The sequence below is a fragment of the Aricia agestis genome, chromosome 1 (assembly GCF_905147365.1).
Source record: "Aricia agestis chromosome 1, ilAriAges1.1, whole genome shotgun sequence".
NCBI lineage: Eukaryota > Metazoa > Arthropoda > Insecta > Lepidoptera > Lycaenidae > Aricia > Aricia agestis.
This window is the reverse complement of record NC_056406.1, coordinates 21680690-21702435: the sequence shown is the minus strand read 5'-3', so window position 1 is coordinate 21702435 and position 21746 is coordinate 21680690. Positions and strand designations below refer to the sequence as shown.

The 21746-nt window shown below is 34.2% G+C and overlaps 1 protein-coding gene and 1 long non-coding RNA gene across 3 annotated transcripts in view; both read left to right on the top strand.

The window, feature by feature from the left end:
* Positions 1-1336: 1336 nt before the first annotated feature.
* Positions 1337-9123, top strand: LOC121733090. Its single transcript, XR_006036497.1, has 3 exons — positions 1337-1349; positions 3519-3523; positions 8957-9123. It is a non-coding gene; the product is annotated as an uncharacterized LOC121733090 (long non-coding RNA).
* A 517-nt stretch (positions 9124-9640) lies between these two features.
* The window catches only part of LOC121732924 (golgin subfamily A member 2), a 24975-nt gene continuing 12869 nt past the window's right edge, over positions 9641-21746 (top strand). For both annotated transcript variants that reach the window (XR_006036463.1, XM_042122954.1), the window contains exons 1-3: positions 9641-9760; positions 9918-10880; positions 11670-11915. Coding sequence is in view for 1 of the 2 variants with exons in the window: in XM_042122954.1 (XP_041978888.1) it covers positions 9719-9760; positions 9918-10880; positions 11670-11915 (1251 nt within the window). In the remaining variant the exon portion in view is untranslated. The remainder of the gene's footprint in view (positions 9761-9917; positions 10881-11669; positions 11916-21746) is intronic.

Below are 21746 nucleotides of genomic sequence, written 5' to 3'. Positions count from 1 at the left end.
AAAATTTTAGGCACAACTGAAACAAAAAAAAATTCATCTAACCTATACGTGTGGGGTATCTATGGATAGGTATTTAAAAGTCATATCAATGAGGTTTTTTAATATCATTTTTTTCTAACCTGAATAGTTTGCGAGAGAGACTCTTCCAAAGTGGTAAAATGAGTGTCCCCCCCCTCTAACGTCTAAAGTAGGGGCATGATAAGTCTAAAAATAATATATAATATACATTACTATAAAAACTACCAACGAAATTTGGTTTGGACGATATCTAGCAAGTAGTTTTTTTATATGTCATAAATGGTAAACCTTAAATTAATTTTCATTAAATCAACTGAAATATTAAAATAAATCAAAAACCTTTTAATTTAATTAAAATAAACCTTATTGCTGCTACGGAACCCTTCATGGGCGAGTCGCACTCGCACTTGGCCGCTTTTTTTATGGTTAACATACTTGTACGAAATACTTTAGTGTTTTTATTAAAGTTGATATGTGCTCGATGGTGAATGATGACATGTGCACAGGTATGCTTGTAGTGGTACAATCAAATTGAAAGCTTGTTATATGTCTAGCTGTTACTATGAAGATGGATTTTCAAAGCGAAACCATAAGAGATGTCAAAAAATACTATCACGAACTTTATTTTGATAAACTGTATTAATACTTTCAATCGAAAAATCACTTTTCCTAGCCAGAGCAGGCTCATTTTGGAAATAAAAAGAAACTATTAGAAAGTGGGCCTCTCTCCATACCTAAAACCTACCTAATAAAACTAAGTATGTATTGAAAACATTATAATTATTTGGTTCTACATATTGAAAACCTATTTTAATACTTTTCAGGATTTCTTCCCTATCAGCAAAAAACTATCAAATACATAGTTAATAATACAAACTTTTTCACACAAATCAGTCAGTTTGAATACCTACCTGCTAGGAAAATTGATTTAAAATATGTACAGGCTGTACCAAAAAGTGATAATACTTTAGGCCTTAGGGTATATTAATTATTAATTTTTTATTTTATGTCCAAGCGCACCAGCGTCATAAAATTGTTCCGAGTATAAAAGTAAAAAAAAGTTACTCCAGCACTCTACTTTCACAGTGAACATGCAGAGGACTCTGAATACACACCTTAAAAATTAAAATATTATCACTTTGTTTTGTTACCACCAAGAATTCATTAAGTACCTATAGTATTTTTCGCATTTTTTTATGTTTAAGGATTTTGGCTACCAAATTAAGAGACCTGGTGTAGGTATAGTTCTTTACCCTGTCACTGTGGTAGAGGCCGCAGAAAGTAACGAACTTTATCTTTGGAAATGAATGTTCGGTTAAGCCTGTTATACAGTACACAGGGTTATTTACCAGGGTCCCAATTGGGTATTTGAACAAAATTTTTTTTTGTAATACTTAAATGGAAAGATAATAATTAAATACATTTTATACCAAAACACTTTTTTTATTCTTTTTTCGCAGTAATTCAAAAGTTATTTCAAAATAAAAATACCGAAGACACGCCGACATCTCCCGCCCTAAACTTATTAGTTATTACCCATCCCCAATGATGAAAAACTCAAAGCAGATATGTATGTTACTACCGCGCGCGTTGTGAACATTCAAATACGGCCCAATTGAGCCGTCTGTTGTTAAGTCTGCATCGAGCGCAGTCACGAACGTGCCGCGTCTTGTCTTACCTAAATAAATTGAAAACGACATCGTGCGGGTTTCGAAAATGTACCAATTATGACTCAAAAAAAAAACACATGGAATCTCTTATCACATGTCTTGATTGCAATAAATACCTCGATTATTTACATTTTCAATTATTTTTTCGAACAATCTGGAAAAAATCGAATTTTCGTCATAGCTCAGGCGAAGAAAGAGACAGCGATACGATTCGACGTTTAAAAATAGAACTGTCTCTTTTATGTAAATGGTTTTTTGTATCTTTTATTTCACTTATCAATTGCTTATCTGTCAAATTTGTCAATGTTTGCAATTTTGAATTTGAAAATTGTTCGGAAGAGATTTAAGCCGGAAAATAGTATGGACGCTTCGATCATATGGACGTAACAGATCTGTATATGATTAGAATATCATTGCCCATCCCACAAAAGTGCTCAACGCCGCTAAAGAATTTTTCACTTCAAAAAAATAGAATCCTTGCCAGAAGCCTAAATTGACAATATAAGCCCAACAAGCACCTTTACAGAATAGGTTATAAAAGCCTTACGACCTGCAGATTCTGTGATACACCTATTCACCTTCTACTTGACTCTATACTGCTCTACTACAGAGCAAAAACTCTTCTAATTTACTAAAGAGGAAATTTGTGGCACCAATCCCAATCACATCGTTAAAGAAGAACTACCATTTGTGACCCAGGCCCGACATGAACAAGACATACTTATCTCAAACTTTTTGTTATTATATAGATACTTAACTCAAATATATAATGTTATATTCTTCTGATTTTGTTCAGGTGCCATATTATTTTAATAACTACCTACATTTTTTTTATGTAATTCAGTGATGATACAATAAAGACTTTTCATAAATAAACGAAGGACGTTGAAATTATTTCAACGTCCTTGAAATAAACATTATTTTTATAATACATCATTAAAGACGTGTTGACTTATAATATACTAGATGTTGCCCGCGACTTCGTCCGCGTGGATTTCAGTTTATAGCGCGCGATGTCAACAAAATTGGTGTTAAAAGCTTTTACAAAAAAACCCTGGTACCTATTAAATCAATACGGCTGTGCAGTGTGCACACTTGGTGCACACAATAAGTATTTCATTTTTTTAAATTTTAACTTAATATTTTATGCCAAATTTTAAAGCTTATTTAGCCCCCAATTACACAACTTTACCCATAAACTATTTATCATTCATAGGTTTAAGGTTACGTCACTGCACAGATAAAGTACTGACGCCATCTGTTTTCATATATTAGAATTAAAATGTTGATTGCATTGATATTATATTTTCTGGATGGAATATAGGCCAACATGGTACACTCGAACTCCTTTATTTTAGAGCGCCGTCTGTTGTCAACTTGTCACATATATATTAGAAATGCAGTAGGAGTTCTCTCCTACTGCATTAGGAGTTCTCTCTTACTGCATTTCTAATATATATGTGACAAGTTGACAACAGAATGCGCTCTAAAATAAAGGAGTTCGAGTGTACCGTGTTGGCCTATATTCCATCCAGAAAATATAATATCAATGCAATCAACATTTTAATTCTAATATATGAAAACAGATGGCGTCAGTACTTTATCTGTGCAGTGACGTAACCTTAAACCTATGAATGATAAATAGTTTATGGGTAAAGTTGTGTAATTGGGGGCTAAATAAGCTTTAAAATTTGGCATAAAATATAAAGTTAAAATTTAAAAAAATGAAATACGTACTGTCCCTTCCCGAGACTCAAAGTATCTCCATACCAAATTCCATCAACATAGATTGAATAGTTTACGCGCAAATCATAAAAGTATATTGTGCAGTAACCGTACATTAATAATAATAATCAATCTATCTTATCTTATAGATATCTTGGTTTTTCTATGTGTGATTCCACGAAATTTATAACATATTGCCTGTGTAAGCGTAGTCCACAAGTTTAGCTATCAAATGAGACCTTTTTTATCTTCATATAATGTTTACATGAGAAGTACTGGTCAGATTAGTGTGAACTGTGAACGCCCGAAAAATATTAAAATGGCTGCCATTTTATAACCGTGAGAGAGAGAAAAAATTTGAGATCCAATTTGTCGATAAAATATGCCATAGATCATGACATTAAAGGATCGGACACCGGTGCCGGGACACATTGTATACGCTGATGGATGCGGTTTAACAATGTGCATGGTTAATAAATATGTGTGCAGGGCCCGATCTAGGGGGGGGGGGGGGCAAACCGGGCAATTGCCCGGGGCGGCAAAAATGAGGGGCGGCAAATTGATAGCGGGGCGGCGCGGTGTCGCGTCGGTGGCCTTCGTACACGAGTCCAACTCAATTATTATTTTGCCCGGAGCGGCGAAATAGCTGGATCGGGCGCTGTATGTGTGCCCGGATTTATTATATGTACATATAACATGTAACATAGTATGCCGATATACATAATGTACATATTAGATGTATATTATGTATATCGGCATACTATGTTTTCCCGCCATATTTTGCTTGACACTGGCCAAGGTTAAAAAGCTGAGTACCATAATTGGACAAAAAAGAAAAAAAATATTTGAGTTGCCAACAATTTGCCAACACTTCATTGAAATGTCGCCCATCGCGTCGCGTTGCATTGTCACTTGTCGTTGTCAGATGTCATTATTTCATTCTTCATCGATTTTGTCAAGTGTTGCCAGCTTAGTAATTTTACAACTAAGTTCAAGTAGTTTTCTAGTAGCAAATAGTGGACAAAACCTTTTTGAAAATGACCTTTGTTACGCACAATAATTCACAAACCGAAGAATACAGTCTGTCGGTAGATACAGAACAAATTTTTAAACATAATAGGAAATAATATGACTGCAATTTTTCCATGATGGAAACAGCACCATCATAATTCACAGACAGTAAACAAATGGTTTAATTTTTTTATTTATTTATTCTTTATGTACAGTTTTCTAAAACTAGCTTAAAATACATTAAGGGGGTTACTACCCTAAAATGTAGATTTTATAATTCATTTTTATACTTGAAAATAAGCCCCGAATTGTTTCATTTTCTAAAATTAGATACTACATTATATTTCCGAGAATTCGATCTGAGCAAAAACACGATATTTTAAAATTTTCTCGATAGAAAAAAATCACAAAGATGCATCTAATTTTTCATTTATTGCCATAACCGTGCATTGAACTAAGTTAATATTTTAACACATTGTATAAAATTCTATCATTGAGAGATCGACCTAGCGGATTTTTAAAATGTTGTATATTTATCGAGTTATTGAGAAAAAACTAATTTGTCGATGAATCCGCGTCGTTCTTTTTCACCTTGGCATATGAAAGGGCGTGAGTGTGAAGAGAGAAGGACGATGTTTGATTTTTGGGGTTAGTCGCCCTCTTAATAGAGTAGATAGGTGTGCTTATCTCTAGAAGAGATCTCTGCCAGCAGACCTACAGGCTACAAGACATTGAGAAAAATAGAGAATTTGTAGATAGTACACAAAAGAATAAATCTTAGATAAAAGGATGACTAACTTATAGAGAATAATAATTATTGACATTAAATATTATATTAATACATACTAATACAAAAATATACTAATAATAAAATATTATGATATACTAATATTAAAATAATATACTATAATATATAATATTAATTGATAAACCTACATATACTAATAATAATACAATTAAATGTTCAAAGTTGACATAAAGTGACTCTTCAATCTTGTTATGAAGGTGCCCACTGTTGGGCCCTGCTGAATGTCTTCAGGCAGAGCATTCCACAACTGGGCAGCTCTAACTGTAAATGAGTTTTCAATTTTCATAAAAAGTTGTGTTGTACCACGGAGTGTCTAGTACCTTCCTATGATGGCATGAACGAGCAGGTCTTTCACTTGGAGCTGTATAAGAGAATCGCTCAAATAGGTACGAGGGAGAAGATGAGAGATTGAGCATTTTAAAGAGTAAGCCATGACAACTTGCTACGAAACTCGGATATATGGTCGAATTTGCGCAATCCATATATAAATCGAATGCACGAGTTTTGTAGCCGTTCGAGTTTGCTGAGAAGCTCTTCAGTTACATCTAAATAACACACGGTTGCACCGTACAAAGTCCATTTTTGTGTAGATTTTTGTCAATTCACATAATCATCAATTTGTCAATTTCACATCGCGCTCATTTTAAATATAATTTAGTTTTAACCACAGTTGCCGCAAAACCGTCGCGCCTTGCGGACCACTGTAACTAGCATTAGCATTTAGCATCATAAAGCATAGCAAATAGCAATATACAATTTATCAGCAACTATAGTATTATTATCTATCTATAGTTTTATCATCTAGCAGCAATTCTCAAGGTGTACCTCGTACACACGTCAGCGTAATCAAAAATAGGAAGAAGTAAATATTGCACCAAAAGCACTTTTGCAGGGATGGGAAGAAAATTTTGCAGCCTCTTCAGCGCATGCAATGAGTGGTGAAGTTTCTTGCTTACTTCGTTAATATGTGGTAACCAAGAAAAGTGGCAGTTAAAAATTACTTCTAGGTTTTTGGCTTTGTCACTATACTCCAACATGCTGCCACTATAAGTGACTTAAAAGTAATTTAAAAGGTCGTTGTTAATCGAGCCAATCGCAAGCTCAATGTTGTCAATGGTGAAGTGCCAATAGATTTGTAGGTTGTCTGCATAAAGATGATAAGCAGAGGATATGAATTTAGTTACCTCATTTATAAAAATTGCTAAAAGCAGTGGAGACAAAACTCCTCCTTGCGGGACCAATGTATAGATCCATTCAGAGCATCTGTGTCTGGAGTAGAAATACGCTGTTTTCGTCCTCTTAGGTATGAGTCAAACCATGAGAGTGCAGATGGCGACTCACAAATGTATTTTAGTATGGCTAACAAAATGTCGTGATCCACCGAGTTGAAGGCGGAGCTGAAGTCCAGTAAGACCAAAATCGTGAGCATTTTGTTATCCAGCGCAAGTCTAACATCATCACTTACCTCTAGCAAAGCTGTGGTAGTGCTGTGACCTGGACGAAAACCAGATTGGTAATGACTCAACATCTGGTTTGTATTTAGAAAGTCAGGTAACTGTTTGGCGCCCGCTTGCTCTAGGACTTTGGATATCACAGGTAGAATGGAGATGGGCCGGAAGTCGGAATGTAAAGTGGGATTGGAAGTTTTGGTATTATATGAGCATGTTTCCAAATGGACGGAAAAAAACCTGAATTGATGGAATAATTAATGATGTGGGTTATGACCGAAGACAACAGATCGACGATGGGTATTAACATGTCCCTACTAAGGCCATCGCAACCAAACGCTTTACAAAAGATAGAGCGAAGACTAGTAAGAACCTGATGTTCGGTAATGTTACTTAAATTAAAGGCATTATGCAAAGGAGGGGATTTATTATGAAGAGAGTTTAAGCAAGCAGATTTGTTGGTGTTGGATAGAAGCAGAGGTGGCTCAGCAAAGTGCTTATTAAGTTCGTCCATATTTATGGTAGAGTAGGATCCATACTACCTTTACCCACACCAAGCCGACGAAGAAACGACGCTTGACAGCGTTTTTGTCAATATTCTAATTTTTTTAAGAAAATCATTTACACTTAATCAATTTATAATAATGTCAGGTGGGGTAAGAGAAACATACTTTACTGATTTTTGAACATTTTGGCCTTCAGCTATCAAAATTATACATTTATTTCGATATATTATTTAATTGAAACAAATCTTCGCTTTTGAAATATAAGGTAAAAGCACTAATAGTAGACTCGGAACTAATAGATGACACTTACGACAAAAATACCATAAAAATAAGAATTACTCTAATATTTTCTCAACACTATAAATTTTATAAGCTTTTCAAGCTATTTGTTGATGTGAAAAAATATATTTGGGACGCCTTCGGGAACAAAACTTTAAAATGGTATCGGTTTTCGTAAATAATGTGACCACGTCAACACGCGCTCGGCAGTTTCTTAGCAAATAGGTTAAGGAAGGCGAAATTTTGCACATAAGTTTTGAATACATTTATTTGATTTTTTGTAATTACTATTGATTTCATTGGATTTATGGTCATGTTGTATAGACTAATTAATGTTTATTTATGATTTTTTTTCCATTTTCCCTAACAATAATATAAAGGATGTATACTATTAGTTCTTGAAAATGTAAAAAACCTAATAGATGACATGGATCTCATCTTTTAGTTTTGCAATAGGCCTCTTGGATATCTGTAGTGGCGCGGCGAGTGGCAGCAGTATAAGCAGGTGAGATGTAGGTTTGGGCAGGTAGAGTGCTTCCACCACCGTGGACAGCTTACTCAATATTCATGTTAAGGAACATTAAAAAATGTCCTTTATATTATACTTACTACCAATAACAACGACATCTTATTAAAAGAGTAGGTAGGTTATTTTAAAATGTCCTAGAAAGAAATAGAATTTAACGATATTTTAGTTAAACACTGGGACAATTATTTAAGATGTCTCAACTTAGAATTGTTTTTAAAATTTCATATAAGGACATTTGAAGAACTCTCTGTATAGAACTAAAAGAAAAGTAAAAATCTTCCTAACTTTAGAAATATCTTAAGATGTCAGAATCTTGAACTAAAGGTCGTTAATAACCCTAAATATGCTAAAATGTCTCAGTGAGACATTGAAATTTAGGCACTTTGATTGCGTTTTTCAAATATCCGATATTTGAACCGGACAGAAGAGCATATTATTTTTCACATGAAACAAAACTTATCTCAATTTTGATTTTTTTTAAGATATCTTACTGTTGAACTAGGGCAGCGATATTATGTTTCTCTTAACCTGGTATAGCCATTCCTCTTTCCCAGCTTGCCATTTTAAAGTTTATGTTTTTATTGACATTAAAAGCACGAAAAAGTAAAAAAAAAACACACTACAAATAATGCAATACGTAGAAAATAAAGATTAAACGTAATAATTACACTTTCCTTAGAAATCAACCACAAAACTGATGTTTTTAATATTTTAATTACACAAACAAGGAACACTGGTAAGACTTGGCTTTTTTAGTTTGAAAACAGATTTTTTTTCTCTCTCTTTTACTCGCTTAGTTGCCGTGTTGTAGCTTCATCTATCCAAGAATATATTATGAACTACGCCTAATACTGTTTTATTGACGTAGTCACCATGGAGCTCGGCGTTATAGTTTTCTTGTTAATAGTTACAGTCTCTCTCCCCCCCGCGTCCCTCTTACCCCACCTGACCTTAGTATTAAGTACCCCGCAAACGATCAAATTGTTTGTCAAATTTTACGTGTTTGTCTAACAGTTTGATAGTGTACAGCTTTGTTTGAAGCGTTTGTCAAACAAACTACGTGTTTGACCTATTTGAAGAAAATTTACACTGGCGTAGAGTTTAACAAACGTGTTTGAACGTGTTCCGCTGTATTAGTCAAATCGATTTGACATATTTGTATTATGATCTCAAACCGATTCTAGCTAATTGTTTGACAAACTTGTTTGATGTACGTTTTTTCGTCTGCGCTGCTGTTTGATGAAAACGTAAATTACATCAAACGTGTTTGTCAAACAAATTTGATCGTTTGCGGCTACGAATAATAAAAACTTAAGGAAACATAACTCCCGATACTATTACCGTTTTAAATTAGGTTCCTTTCGAACTGTCATGAGTCATGGCTCATGTAACGTCAGCCTTTATACCGCTCAAGGCCACGTAAATATTGCAAAAAATGTATTGAAATGTGTATTATGGTACACTTTTTTGACAAGTATTGTGGAGCATGTTTTTTGACGGAGTTACTTTTCCTTAGTTTTTATTATTTGTAGGTTTGCCGTTTGCGGGTATATAATATTCTCCATTTTAGTAGTTTAATATGAAAAAAGCTGGCAATCTGTCAAATGTCAATTATGAATTGTCAAGTGTCAACAAAATTGTGTTGTTTTGTGTGCGTTTCCAATGGCGTTTCCTGAAAAGATACAATAATATAAATTATTCGTAGTAGATTATTAATATTGATTATGGATTTAAGAGCAGAAAAATTAGCCAACGCTCGGAAGAAGGTACCGTACTGAAGATAATAATTTTATTTAAGTAACAATTTTGTACATTGCATACAATCATGTTTCGTATTATCTTAACACACGTAATAAGTATAAAAATATTAAATGAACGTATTTGGTTAGAATCTTTATAATATTGTATTAATCAAATTTGTAGCTACGAGATCACCAGGAGAAAAAAACAACCTTTCCTACTAAAGATGTGGGGCTTAATGACATTAAAGATGATATTTCGCAAGCTAACAATAATGATACCTCAAATATTATGAAAAACGTTATTAATTTAAATGAATATGAAATCACAACATCACAGCAACCATTAGAGACTACTGAAAATGAAATTTACATTACCAAAAAAGATTCAAGTGTCAATGATTTTTTATTACATGAAAAATGTTCTCTTGAGATGCAAGTAAAAGACTTAAATGCAAAAATAAATCAATTAGAGCTGCTTCATGAATCAAAAATGAAAGAAAATGAGTCTTTAAAAGACAAAATCAACAGTCTTCGATATGAATTAGATGCTGAAATAAAAAAACAGACAATTTTCACAGAGGAAAATAATATGAAAGATAATTTAATTGCAGAACTTGAATCTAAATATAGAAATGTCAATGAGGAAAAAAATAATTTGATGGAACAATTAGAAGTTACTAAAGTAATGTTAAAAACTAAAGAGACTGAAAGTGTAAAATTACAAAATGAAATGCTTACATTGTGTAACCAATTAGAAGCTACTAAACTACAAATTCAACAAATAAGTAATGATTCACAAGTTAAGTTTAATGAGGCTGAAAAATTACAAGATGATGAGCTTTGGATTCAAAAAGTCACTTCCTTACAGCAACAGATAGAAGCTTTGCAAAAAGAAAAAGATAACTTAAATTCTTATTATGAACAATATATTAAAGAACTCATTGAGCAATTAAAAAATGAAAATTTAAATAAAGAAAAGTACTATGATGATTTACTGCAGTTACAACAACGAGAAAGCAGTCTTGTGGAACAAATAAGTGATATGGAAATTCGTCTCCAAAGTTTTAGCAACTTAAAAGAAAAAAGCCTGGAGAGTCACAGTATTAATTTACTGGATTTGCAAGAAAAATTAAAAAATGTACAGGTAATGAACTAAAAATAATTTATAATGTTAATTTCTGTTCATGGGGCAGCTGCCCCCCCCTGGATCATGTTGACGTCCCTACTAAGTATATTATCTAGTACTTTTATCTATAAAAATCAAAAATTAAGAAAATGAATTTTTGCCATTTGCAATACAATATTTTTACAACTAAAAATTATAATTTTTTTATTATTTATAAACACCTAGCTTATAAGAAATCTGTTTTGCCCCTTTGAGCAAACTTTTTTGAGCTGATTTATTAATGATTATTGGTTACTGATATGCTATTTGAGGGTGTATGTTTATATTTTAATACGTTTTTTTAATGAAAATCTCGAAAGTGAATAACTAAGACCTGGGCGCGCACTACTCCACGCGCACCTGGCTGCACGGCGCACACCATACTTTCGATGGCCGCCGCGACCTTGCCGCTGTGGCCTGGCCGTTGCGGCCACCATGACAGCACCTCCCTCCTCCCACACTGCCTATGCATACACTCGCATGCAAGAACCTGCAAACACCACCACCACACAAGCAATAATGTTTGCAAATCCGTGCAAGGCCCCTCACCACCATGCAGGTTGAAAACCTCGACGCGTTTTGCCCCAACACTGGAGCATCCTCAATGTGGACTCTACGAACAACGTCCGTCCTTAACGTTCCACTGAAGTTGTTGCCGTTCACCATTTTTAATAAATCACAAACTGTTTATGAATAATTATTTACGACATAATAAATCACAAATAAATACTTTGTCTAATTGAATTTATCTTAAAATTGTATTTTCAGGGTGCACTAGAAGATGTAAATGTGAGATACAATGAGCTTCAGAAACAATATGAAGATAGTCTTGCTACCATTAAAAGCCTCAGTGAAAGAAATGAGTATAATAATTATTGTGATCATGACAATATAAGCATGTCAAAATTGAATGCTGATATCACAAGTGACAAGGTTGCATTACAAAAAGCAATTCAACAAAACAAAAAGTTGAAGCAAGATGTTGAAGATTTAGAATTGGTTGTTGTGAAAATGGTAAGTAGTTACTTTATTTTGCTTTGAATTTGTTAAGGTTAAACATACCAGTAGGCTTGGCAGGCTGTTGCTGAGCGGGCTTAGGGAACTAGAGAAATGTTTTGGATTCTCTTTCTATCCTAAATAGTTCCTAGCAAAGTAGTGCTTAATCCAAAGATATTAAGGTCGTCAATTAAAGGTAAGGTACAGCTCGACAAGGCTTTAAATGAACGTGGGTGACATTGACGGGAGCGCTGCTGGTAAAGGAGAAAAAGGAGAACTGTCAAACACATGTCAAAAATCACGTTTTTGAATGATAGTGGTGAGAAAAGGACCACATTCATATAAAATATAAAGCCTTGTCGAACTATACTTTCAATTGAATTCCTGGCTGTCATATTTTTAAAATTTGTCTTAGATAATTATTATCATCAAAAATAATTAATGATCATAAATAATAATAAAATAAATAAATAATAATAATAAAATAGCCCTTTATTCTGTGTTTACAAGTTTTCTTCACAAGTTTTTTGGTTTAATTGTTCAAATCAGTGTTCGAAAGTTATATACTTTATTTACTTTATAATATTATAAAGGCGAAAGTTTGTTTGGATGTATGGATGTATGAATGTTTGTTACTCTTTTAACGCAAAAACTACTGAATGTATCTTAATGAAACTTTACAATAATATAGCTTATACATTAGAATAACACATAGGCTATATTTTTAACTGACTTTCAAAATGGGGGAGGTGTTATGTTCGTTTTTTTTATATTCAACGATTACTCCGCCGTTTGTGAATTTCAAAATTTTTCTTTTGGCGTACAGAGTGTCATCCCAATTTGGTACTATACTCACAAAAGTGGTGATCTGATGCTGGGAGCCATGACTAATCGAGGGAACTCCTTAAAATTCATGTGGTGACTTCGGTTTCGTGGGAAGTAGTCTAAGCATATGCAATCAACAAGTAAGATTTTGCACCAAGGTATACCATGATTAGATTGGGAAGGTGCTGAGAGAACTCCTTTGCATTGCTTTAAGAACGAAACGCATATGCTACTATGCAAATTACATTCATCATCACTACCATATTATACCTTATAAAGTTATATGCATCCCATGATTATGAGCCTATTATGACCCATTGGTACTTTTCATAGTCATTTAGATCAAGATTCGATTTTGTCAAGCGATTTAAAAAATATTTATTTGTTTGATTGAACACGTTAATCACAGGAACTATTGGTCCGATAAAAAATATTTTAGTGTTAGATAGCTCATTTATCAAAGAAGGCTATATGCTATTTTATCACGCAAACTAATGGGACCGAAGAAACAGAGGAAATGTGGTTAAAACGGAAAATCATTAGCAAGGGTTTATCTCACGAACTACTAAAGCAATTTTGTATGTTATTTGGCACAGATATAGAGTAGGCTACGTGAAGAGAGATAAGCTATTTTGTTGCGAAAAAATGTACGATTTCCGTAAAATTCCTAATAATTTACGCGAGCGAAGCCGCGCGGGACATCTAGTTTATAATATAAAGTAAGATAAATACGGCTCAAGAGCGCAAACTATAGTGCGTCAAGAAAGTAAAGAAATTAAAAAGTGACTTGCGAACATGTCGCGAACTTTGCGAGTGTGGATCAGTAAATTTGGCAGAATGCGCGATCCGCGGCGCGATGCGCGCCGCAACCCGCGCCGCGGTGCGCGGCGCGCTGTCGCGCGCTAGTGTGGATCGGCAGTTAGATTCAATAAAATAAAATATAATCCATTTTCAATTTGTCAACTTGTTGTCAACAGACTTCAACCATAAATAATGTCGGCTGTACACTCTCGCCGAGAGCTCTCGGGCGAGAGTCTCGTGCGAGAGCCCCTTGCCCGAGTGCGATCATGTACATTCTCGCTTAGTTCAATCGCAGTTATGAACTCAGAGAAGATGGACCATTATTTTTCTCTATGAGATGGACGAAAACACTTCTCTTGCAGCTGCCGTAGCTCGCTGTGCTATGAGCTATAATGAATAATTAGTAATTACCAAATATTTACACAATAAAAAAAAATAGCGATAACGTATCTACGAATTCTACGATCAATGATCATTGATCACCATCCACCATGCATCGATAGATATCATTATAATCTAAAGATCTATAATCATATTTAATTTTATTTCTCACAGATAATGACTGATAACGACGTTTAATATTGTTATTTTTCTGTTCTGCACTGTCTAGCGGCGCGACTAGTAGTGAAAAACGCAAGAGTGTACAGTTAAATGCGCTCACTTTCCTCGCGAGACCCTTGTCTCGGGCGCAAAATACCGACACCGGGCCGGGAGGGTCCGAGACAGGCGAGACGAGGCGAGCGCACCCATTTACACTCTCGCACTCGGGCCGCCTCGCTGTGTCTCGGCGAGAGTGTACAGACGACATAAAAGAGTAGAATTCGTATGTATAGACTTGTCACTCAAAAATCTGTCATTTCTCATGTGTGTGTGTTGTAGTGTGTGTAATGTTTTATTTGTTAAAAAAATGTATGATAAAAGCATAATTTCAAAATAATATTAGCTCGATGCACTCCTTCACCATATAAACTACTAGCTGTTGCCCGCGACTTCCTCCGCGTGGACTTCAGTTTATAGCGCGCGGTGTCAATAAAATTGGTGTCAAAATCTTTTTAAAACCCTGGTACCCTTAAATCAAAATACCCAAAACAGCCGTGTAGTGTGCACATAATACGATTTTTTTTAATTAAACTTTTTTTATACCCTTTAAAGCTTATTTAGCGGTACAAAACTTAGCTGCATAATGCATTACACAACTTTAGCTTTGCCCAATAGCCAATACCCATAGGCCATAAACTATTTAGTTTTTATTATTGGAAGACTGTTGTTTCTGATTTCTATGTTGGTACGTGAGTTATTTAATAACATGTATAACAATCGAAAGAATCGAAATATTAACTCAACATGGTACCACCTCTTATAGAAATACATATCAGCAAGCGATAGCGCGATCTAGGGGACTCTTGGTGCCATCTATTTTGAGTTTTTGGAACTAACTTAATTTGATCAAATTTACGCATTTTCACACCCTTACCCTTTTCCAGTTAAAAAGTAGCCTATGTCCTTTCTCAGGCTTTAGTCTATCTGTGTACAAAATTTCATTACAATCGGTTCAGTAGTTTTGGCGTGAAAGCGAGACAGACAGACAGACAGACAGAGATACTTTCGCATTTATAATATTATATTATTAGTATAGATAACTGTGCAAAATTTCATGCACCTATGTTTCCCCATTTTTCGTAAAAAGGGTTACAAAGTTTTTCGTTCGCGTATAAATATCGCGTCTAAATTAATCATAATATTATGATTAATTTACAAAAATGCAGTAGAAACATTTGATTTATATAAATTATTTGTGTTTCTACTTTATATAGAAGGAAAAGGGGCATTTTTGTATGCCCATAATTTTTTGTTTTAATTCTGCTAAAGTGCCCTGACTTTATAATACCCTGACTGACCTCCATACCCAAGCTGTAGCACATCCACACATTATATATATCAAATGAAAGGGCTTGAAGAGTTGCATTTTATTGTGTGATGAAAGATCTATTAAACCATTGAGATACTATAGAATAAAAGAGAGCCTTATATAAGTGTCAAAAGCGTGTAATGTTATGTCCTACATACCGGGACATAATAAAGGAGTCGGTCTGCATATTTCATGTACGGTAATAAAAGTTTTTAGTAATCATTTAATGCTACATATTGTTGAGTTTTGTGGTTCCGCTAAATAATAATAGTAGAGGAGGGGAGGGTGCTATTTTTGTAGTCACTCGAGCGTTATGGAGACCTAGTAGGTTTTGTACATTAGGTTAGGCTGAAAATAATAATAGCGTTTTTTTTATTTTAGCGGTGGGTTCAGAAACTTTAAAGTTTTGAAAAAGAAAATATATTCAGAAAATTGCTTATTTAGGTAAATTATTAGCTGTTTGACCGAGTTTGACCGATCCGATGAAAATGACATTTTCTAAAAATGATTCCTAGCTAAATTTATACGTGGGAGAGACATGCTTCGGCACGAATGGGCCGGCTCGACCGGAGAAATACCACGTTCTCACAGAAAACCGGCGTGAAACAGCGCTTGCGCTGTGTTTCGCCGAGTGAGTGAGTTTACCGGAGGCCCAATCCCCTACCCTATTCCTTTCCCTACCCTCCCCTATTCCCTTCCCTTCCCTTCTCTACCTAATAGGGGAGCCTATTACCCTATTCTCTATTAAAAGGCCGGCAACGTACCTGCAGCTCTTCTGATACTGCGAGTGTCCATGGGCGACGGAAGTTGCTTTCCATCAGGTGACCCGTTTGCTCCTTTGCCCCCTTATTTTCATTAAAAAAAAATCGATTTATCGCCCCCGTAACCCCCTATATACTAAGTTTCATGAAAATCGTTGGAGCCGATTCCGAGATTCCAATTATATATTATATATACAAGAATTGCTCGTTTAAAGATATTTTAGACAACGAGAACTAAATCATTTAGTTTAGAGCAAAATAAAATATCTGCGAAGCTTAGTTAAGAAAATATGAAGCTTAATTTTTTAATTTTTTAAAATGTCCCTACAGGCTTACCTAACCTTTGAATCGTCAGTGCTTTATATGGAAGCTACTTTTAGTGGAGTCACTGAAGGTTTTCACCTCCGATTTCGTTGAACCTCCATCGATTTTCATGAAAATTTGTGAGTAGGTTGGGGATACCCTAAGAAACAAAAGTGACATAGTGCCAACTTGCGCTTTTGCCCTGGGGGTCGATGCCAACCCTTCTCGGGGGTGAAATATTTTTAAATAAAAAACCGCAAAAATCGATAAACAGACAAATTTTAAGCAAAAAGATAAGAACGTCCAAAAACCCAAAAAAATGGCCAGATTTTCCTCTGTGTTCAAACACCCAGAAAATAAAACTGGCTAGAATATACAAAAAAAATAAAACATAGGAACACAGCTCAAGCCTTGCTTTAATTCTTAATGAAAAAAGTACTTAAATCGGTTACGTTTTGGAGAAAGCATCAGCGGACAACGAATCGAAGTTTTTCTGTTCTTTTATTAGAACTTTTGTCGTGTTGTCTCTATCGCGCTCTGCGGTGGGAGACTTGAGATTGATGAGACAGCAATACATTTTCAAATACCTATTTTCAATTTCTCTAGCCCCTGGTGTATCCTCTTAACACGTTGCTGGACAGTACATTGTTAAATTTTTTTGTCTAGATGACAGTACTTTTTTTCATACATTTATTTCTTACGGCTATAGCAGTTGCGTCACGATAAGAATTTAAAAATCGATGTACTATGTATTACGGCTCTAACCGTATTACGGTTATAATCGTAGGTTAAGGCCGTTTTTGAATAAGATAAATAAAACAATGATTTACCAAAATAACACAAATATTTATTTCAAAAATAAACAAACATGACGTCATATTAACCTCTATATGTCTAAAGATAAACAAAACATACTCTTTGTGGAATAAAATCAACTACAGAGACATCTTACAATTACAATTTTTATATTATAGGAACTTTAGTAAGATCAGCCTTTATAAGGATAAAAATAAAATTATATTATTGTCCATGTATGGGAACATTCCGCATCAGTCTGCTGTACAACTTCAGTCGGTTCAATAAACGTTTCACCAGATATCGGATCGGGAATTGATTGTATAGCTACTGACGGTTGTGTGACAGAAGAAAAATGTGGTTCAAGAACTTCGTGTAAATCAATATTATTACCAAAAATTATATCGTTCACCTCTTTTGAGTTAGAAGATGATGAAGACGATAATCTAGCCGTTGGTCGAACAACTCGTCGCCTGCTAATGTTAACAAAATCTTCATCGCTCGAACTGGACTGATTTTCGAAGTCTGGCTGATAGTTTTCATCAGAATCATATTCTCCGTCGTCTTGGTAGGGATCGTCTTCATTTTGAGATGATTCCGGGGTAGAAACATCTTAAGAAGGCGCTCAATTTCACGAATGTTTCTCGGATTGCTCATCTAAATAAATAAAATAACTCGTAAATATAAAAGTTACAAATATACCTTTATGAAGATAATAATAAAACATGTTTACTATATATTGTAATTATATAGACTTGTTATCATATTCAAAATAAGTAAATGTATAATGTAGGTACTTACAACAAAAATATAACCCCAATTACAAAGTGACAAGACAACTTCACACACGCAATATCACCTGCGCGGTCAGCGCGTCACTAGTCCAAATCCCAACGGATTTTGTATGAAGCGTCAACGGTTATAGCCGTTGTGTCGATGTGTTTGTACCTAACTATGGCAACACACACATAAAACTTGATTCGTCAAAAACAGTGATGTAGAATGACAGTAGGACCTAGAAAAGTAATTGTCATATGACAGTATAAATATATTCTATGGTCATTCAGTACGTAGCCGACTGCTAAGGCCGTAGGTCAAAATATAACTTGTTTAATTTGTACGGCTATAGCCGGTATGTCACAAAACGAAGTACATTATGCATGGCTATGACCGTACTGTCCAGCAACGTGTTAAAAATAAACACCTTTTGTTTTGGAGAAAAGTTTATTTTTTTAATAAACCCAATTGATTTTGAAACTGACACTGGTACTTAAGACTTTTCTGGGTCCCAGTGAAGAAATCGAGACGCATCCCATGACTGTTGAAGGGTAGGGACGGGGTCCATACAAAATCCCCCATAGGCCTTTGGCATAAAATATAAAGTTTATTAAAAAAAAATGAAATATTATGTGCACACTACACAGCTGTTTTGATTTGAGGGGTACCAGGGTTTTTTTATAAAAGCTTTTGACACCAGTTTTGTTGAAATCGCGCGCTATAAACTGAAGTCCACGCGGACGAAGTCGCGGGCAATAGCTAGTAATGAATATAAGTCAAAACTGCTGAATGGATTTTAATCATTTTTTCAGAGGTTATATACATATTTTATACCTGATGCGAAGTCGGGGCGGGTCGCTAGTTATATTATAAGGGACACATACACACCCCAAAGTATTAATACCGAAGTAGATTTAAAATTCTGTGAAGTAGATTCAAAAGATCTAAGCTGCAATTCATCATCGTCAGCTCGCTCACTACTGGAAAATATGGAGCTTATTTTACGACATCAATGAGAAGGGTTCAAAAATTTTTGTGCTTGGGTTTATTGCAATAGCTTTAATAAAATATTAGATGTAGACCCATGACGATAACATAAATGATCAAAGTAGGATCTCAGACAAAAAAAAAACAAATTATTTGGCCTTTTTTTGCTCTATAATGATAATTCGCGCGTGGGTCCGACTCGCACTTGGCCAATTTTGTTCCTTAATTTAAATAAAAGCATAAAAGTGGCTCTTATCTTGACTATAGGTGAGGGGATATGGGAGTGAACAAGACTAATAATATGCCAACTTACCAACAACAGGTTACATTGCATCAAATCGTCGTGAGTAAAGAATCATAGTATTAATACGCGAACGAAAAATTTTGTAACCCTTTTTACGAAAAATGGGGAAACGTAGGTGCATGAAATTATGCTTTTATCATACATTTTTTTTAACAAATAAAACATTACACACACTACAACACACACACACACATGAGAAATGACAGATTTTTGAGTGACAAGCCTATACATACGAATTATACTCTTTTATTTATGGTTGAAGTCTGTTGACAACAAATTGAGCAATTGAAAATGGATTATAGTTTTTTTATTGAATCTAAGATACTATTAGACAATGCTTACACGGCCAGTCTGAGATCAGCTAAGTCCCAGAGACAAAAGTTGAAAAAAATTATTAAAGTCAATATTTTTTACAAAAATATATAGGTAGTCGTCCTAATATCGTTGAAATTAAGGTCAGATTTCGACCATTGGGCGATCTCTAGTTAAGTAATAATTGCATAAAATGCAATCTCTTAATGATTTACTTTTAAAGCCGTCACGATTTTAATTCATTTTTTTTTTTGATAAAATCAAATATTAAGGTTATAGGACATATTTTTATTTCGATCAATATTATTTTTTCTGTAAAGAATCCTTAGTTGTTTCCTCCTGAGATGCACCAAAAATCATGGTGTATCTATAAATCTATATCAATCTGCATGATAATATTATTTTTACGATTTCTTGTGCAGATTTTACTACCCCAGTGCTAAAATGCAATGATTATTTTCATTGCTATGGATTGGAGTTTGGACATGTTCAATAAAAAAACACATATACGTCATAAGCTGTCTCTGTGTAGCGATACTCTGTACATTGTTTTCTGACTTAGCTGTAATAATGAATATTTACATATTTTTATGACTTTCAAACCTACCAAAAACGTAAAAATGATCGTTTGGTGAATGTAAATTATCAAATAGCATCTTATTAAGTAGTCTCTCATGAAATAATTAGGAAACAAAACAATTTTGTAATATTTGTAAACCAAAAATGTTGACTAGGTTCCGAAAAAAAACCCAGTCTACGACTATTGCTCAAGGACATCAAATTACGGCGCTGTAATGTACTGGTATTCCACTAGTCAGACAAGTGTGACGTATTATAATTATATCAAAACATAGAGATATACGAAAAAGCACTGGCAAATATTCCGAAACGAATCAATAGTATGGAACTACCTATACCTAAGGAGCTCTGGCCAGTATACTGGGATATATTTGTGAACATACACTAAGTTTTCTATAATAGACAATCAGTCACTGATTGACAGATTTGACTGATGTCATTCAATCATTATCTATCAAAACGCCTGTGGATTAGTTGTGGCAAATATTCAAAGCAAAATTTGCTTTTTAAAATCAACAATACTTTCGAATTTGTGACCTCAACGATTTATCATTATTATTGTTATGATTTATTAAAAACTAAGACAATGTCTGCCTTCGAAATCATAATTTAAACATTTTGGCATAAAAATATTTTTTCCTGTATTTGTTTTCGCTGAATGCTAGAAGAAATAAAATTTTGAAAGTATTATTTTTTAACACACTTTTTAAGTGGTAAAATGGATATAAATCAAAATTTTAAGACATCACCTTAATAAGGAACGTAACAAACCTACAAAAAATGTTTGAATGCTTATAATAACTGCTGGTCAAAGATTTATCGAAAATAAAAACATGAATTTGCATAGTATAGGGCCTTAAGTTTTTTAACCAATAGTTTTACAGTGATTTTGCATCAAGGGAGTAGTTTGTAAGTGTTGAAATTTCATCGTCAACCAAAAATTATATCATAATTCATAAATATTAAGTAAACCCTGTACTTAAGTATGTAACATTTAGAAACTCAGAAATACAAAAAATATTTTTTCATAGTTTTTCATTTAAGGGGTGGTTGTTGAAAGGGTTAAAAATTTATTGGAATCATAAATCAGGCATAAAAATATTGAAAAAACCTTTATTTTATCTAATTAATCACAATTACTAAAGCCAGAATGGTTAGATCTGCATTTTTCCTCCTTTTTGAAAAAGGGGTGAATGTCACCCCTAAAATGCAAAAAGCGTAATACGAGTGTATGTCACTTTTGAAGTAAAGGGGTAAAACATACTCAATTCCAAAATTGCATCCAAATCGATGAAGGTTCAACGAAATCGGAGGTTGTGACTGATTTTTGCCTTCATTAACTGTACTATTTGGGGTATACTAAACATTTCCTATCTTAATCTGACAAATCCGACGACATTTTAAATTTGAATAAAAAATTTTTTTACCTACCAGTTACCACCTGAGAAACCCGATTTCTATACCATGTTCACGACACGCTCGAGCTACTCCCGAAA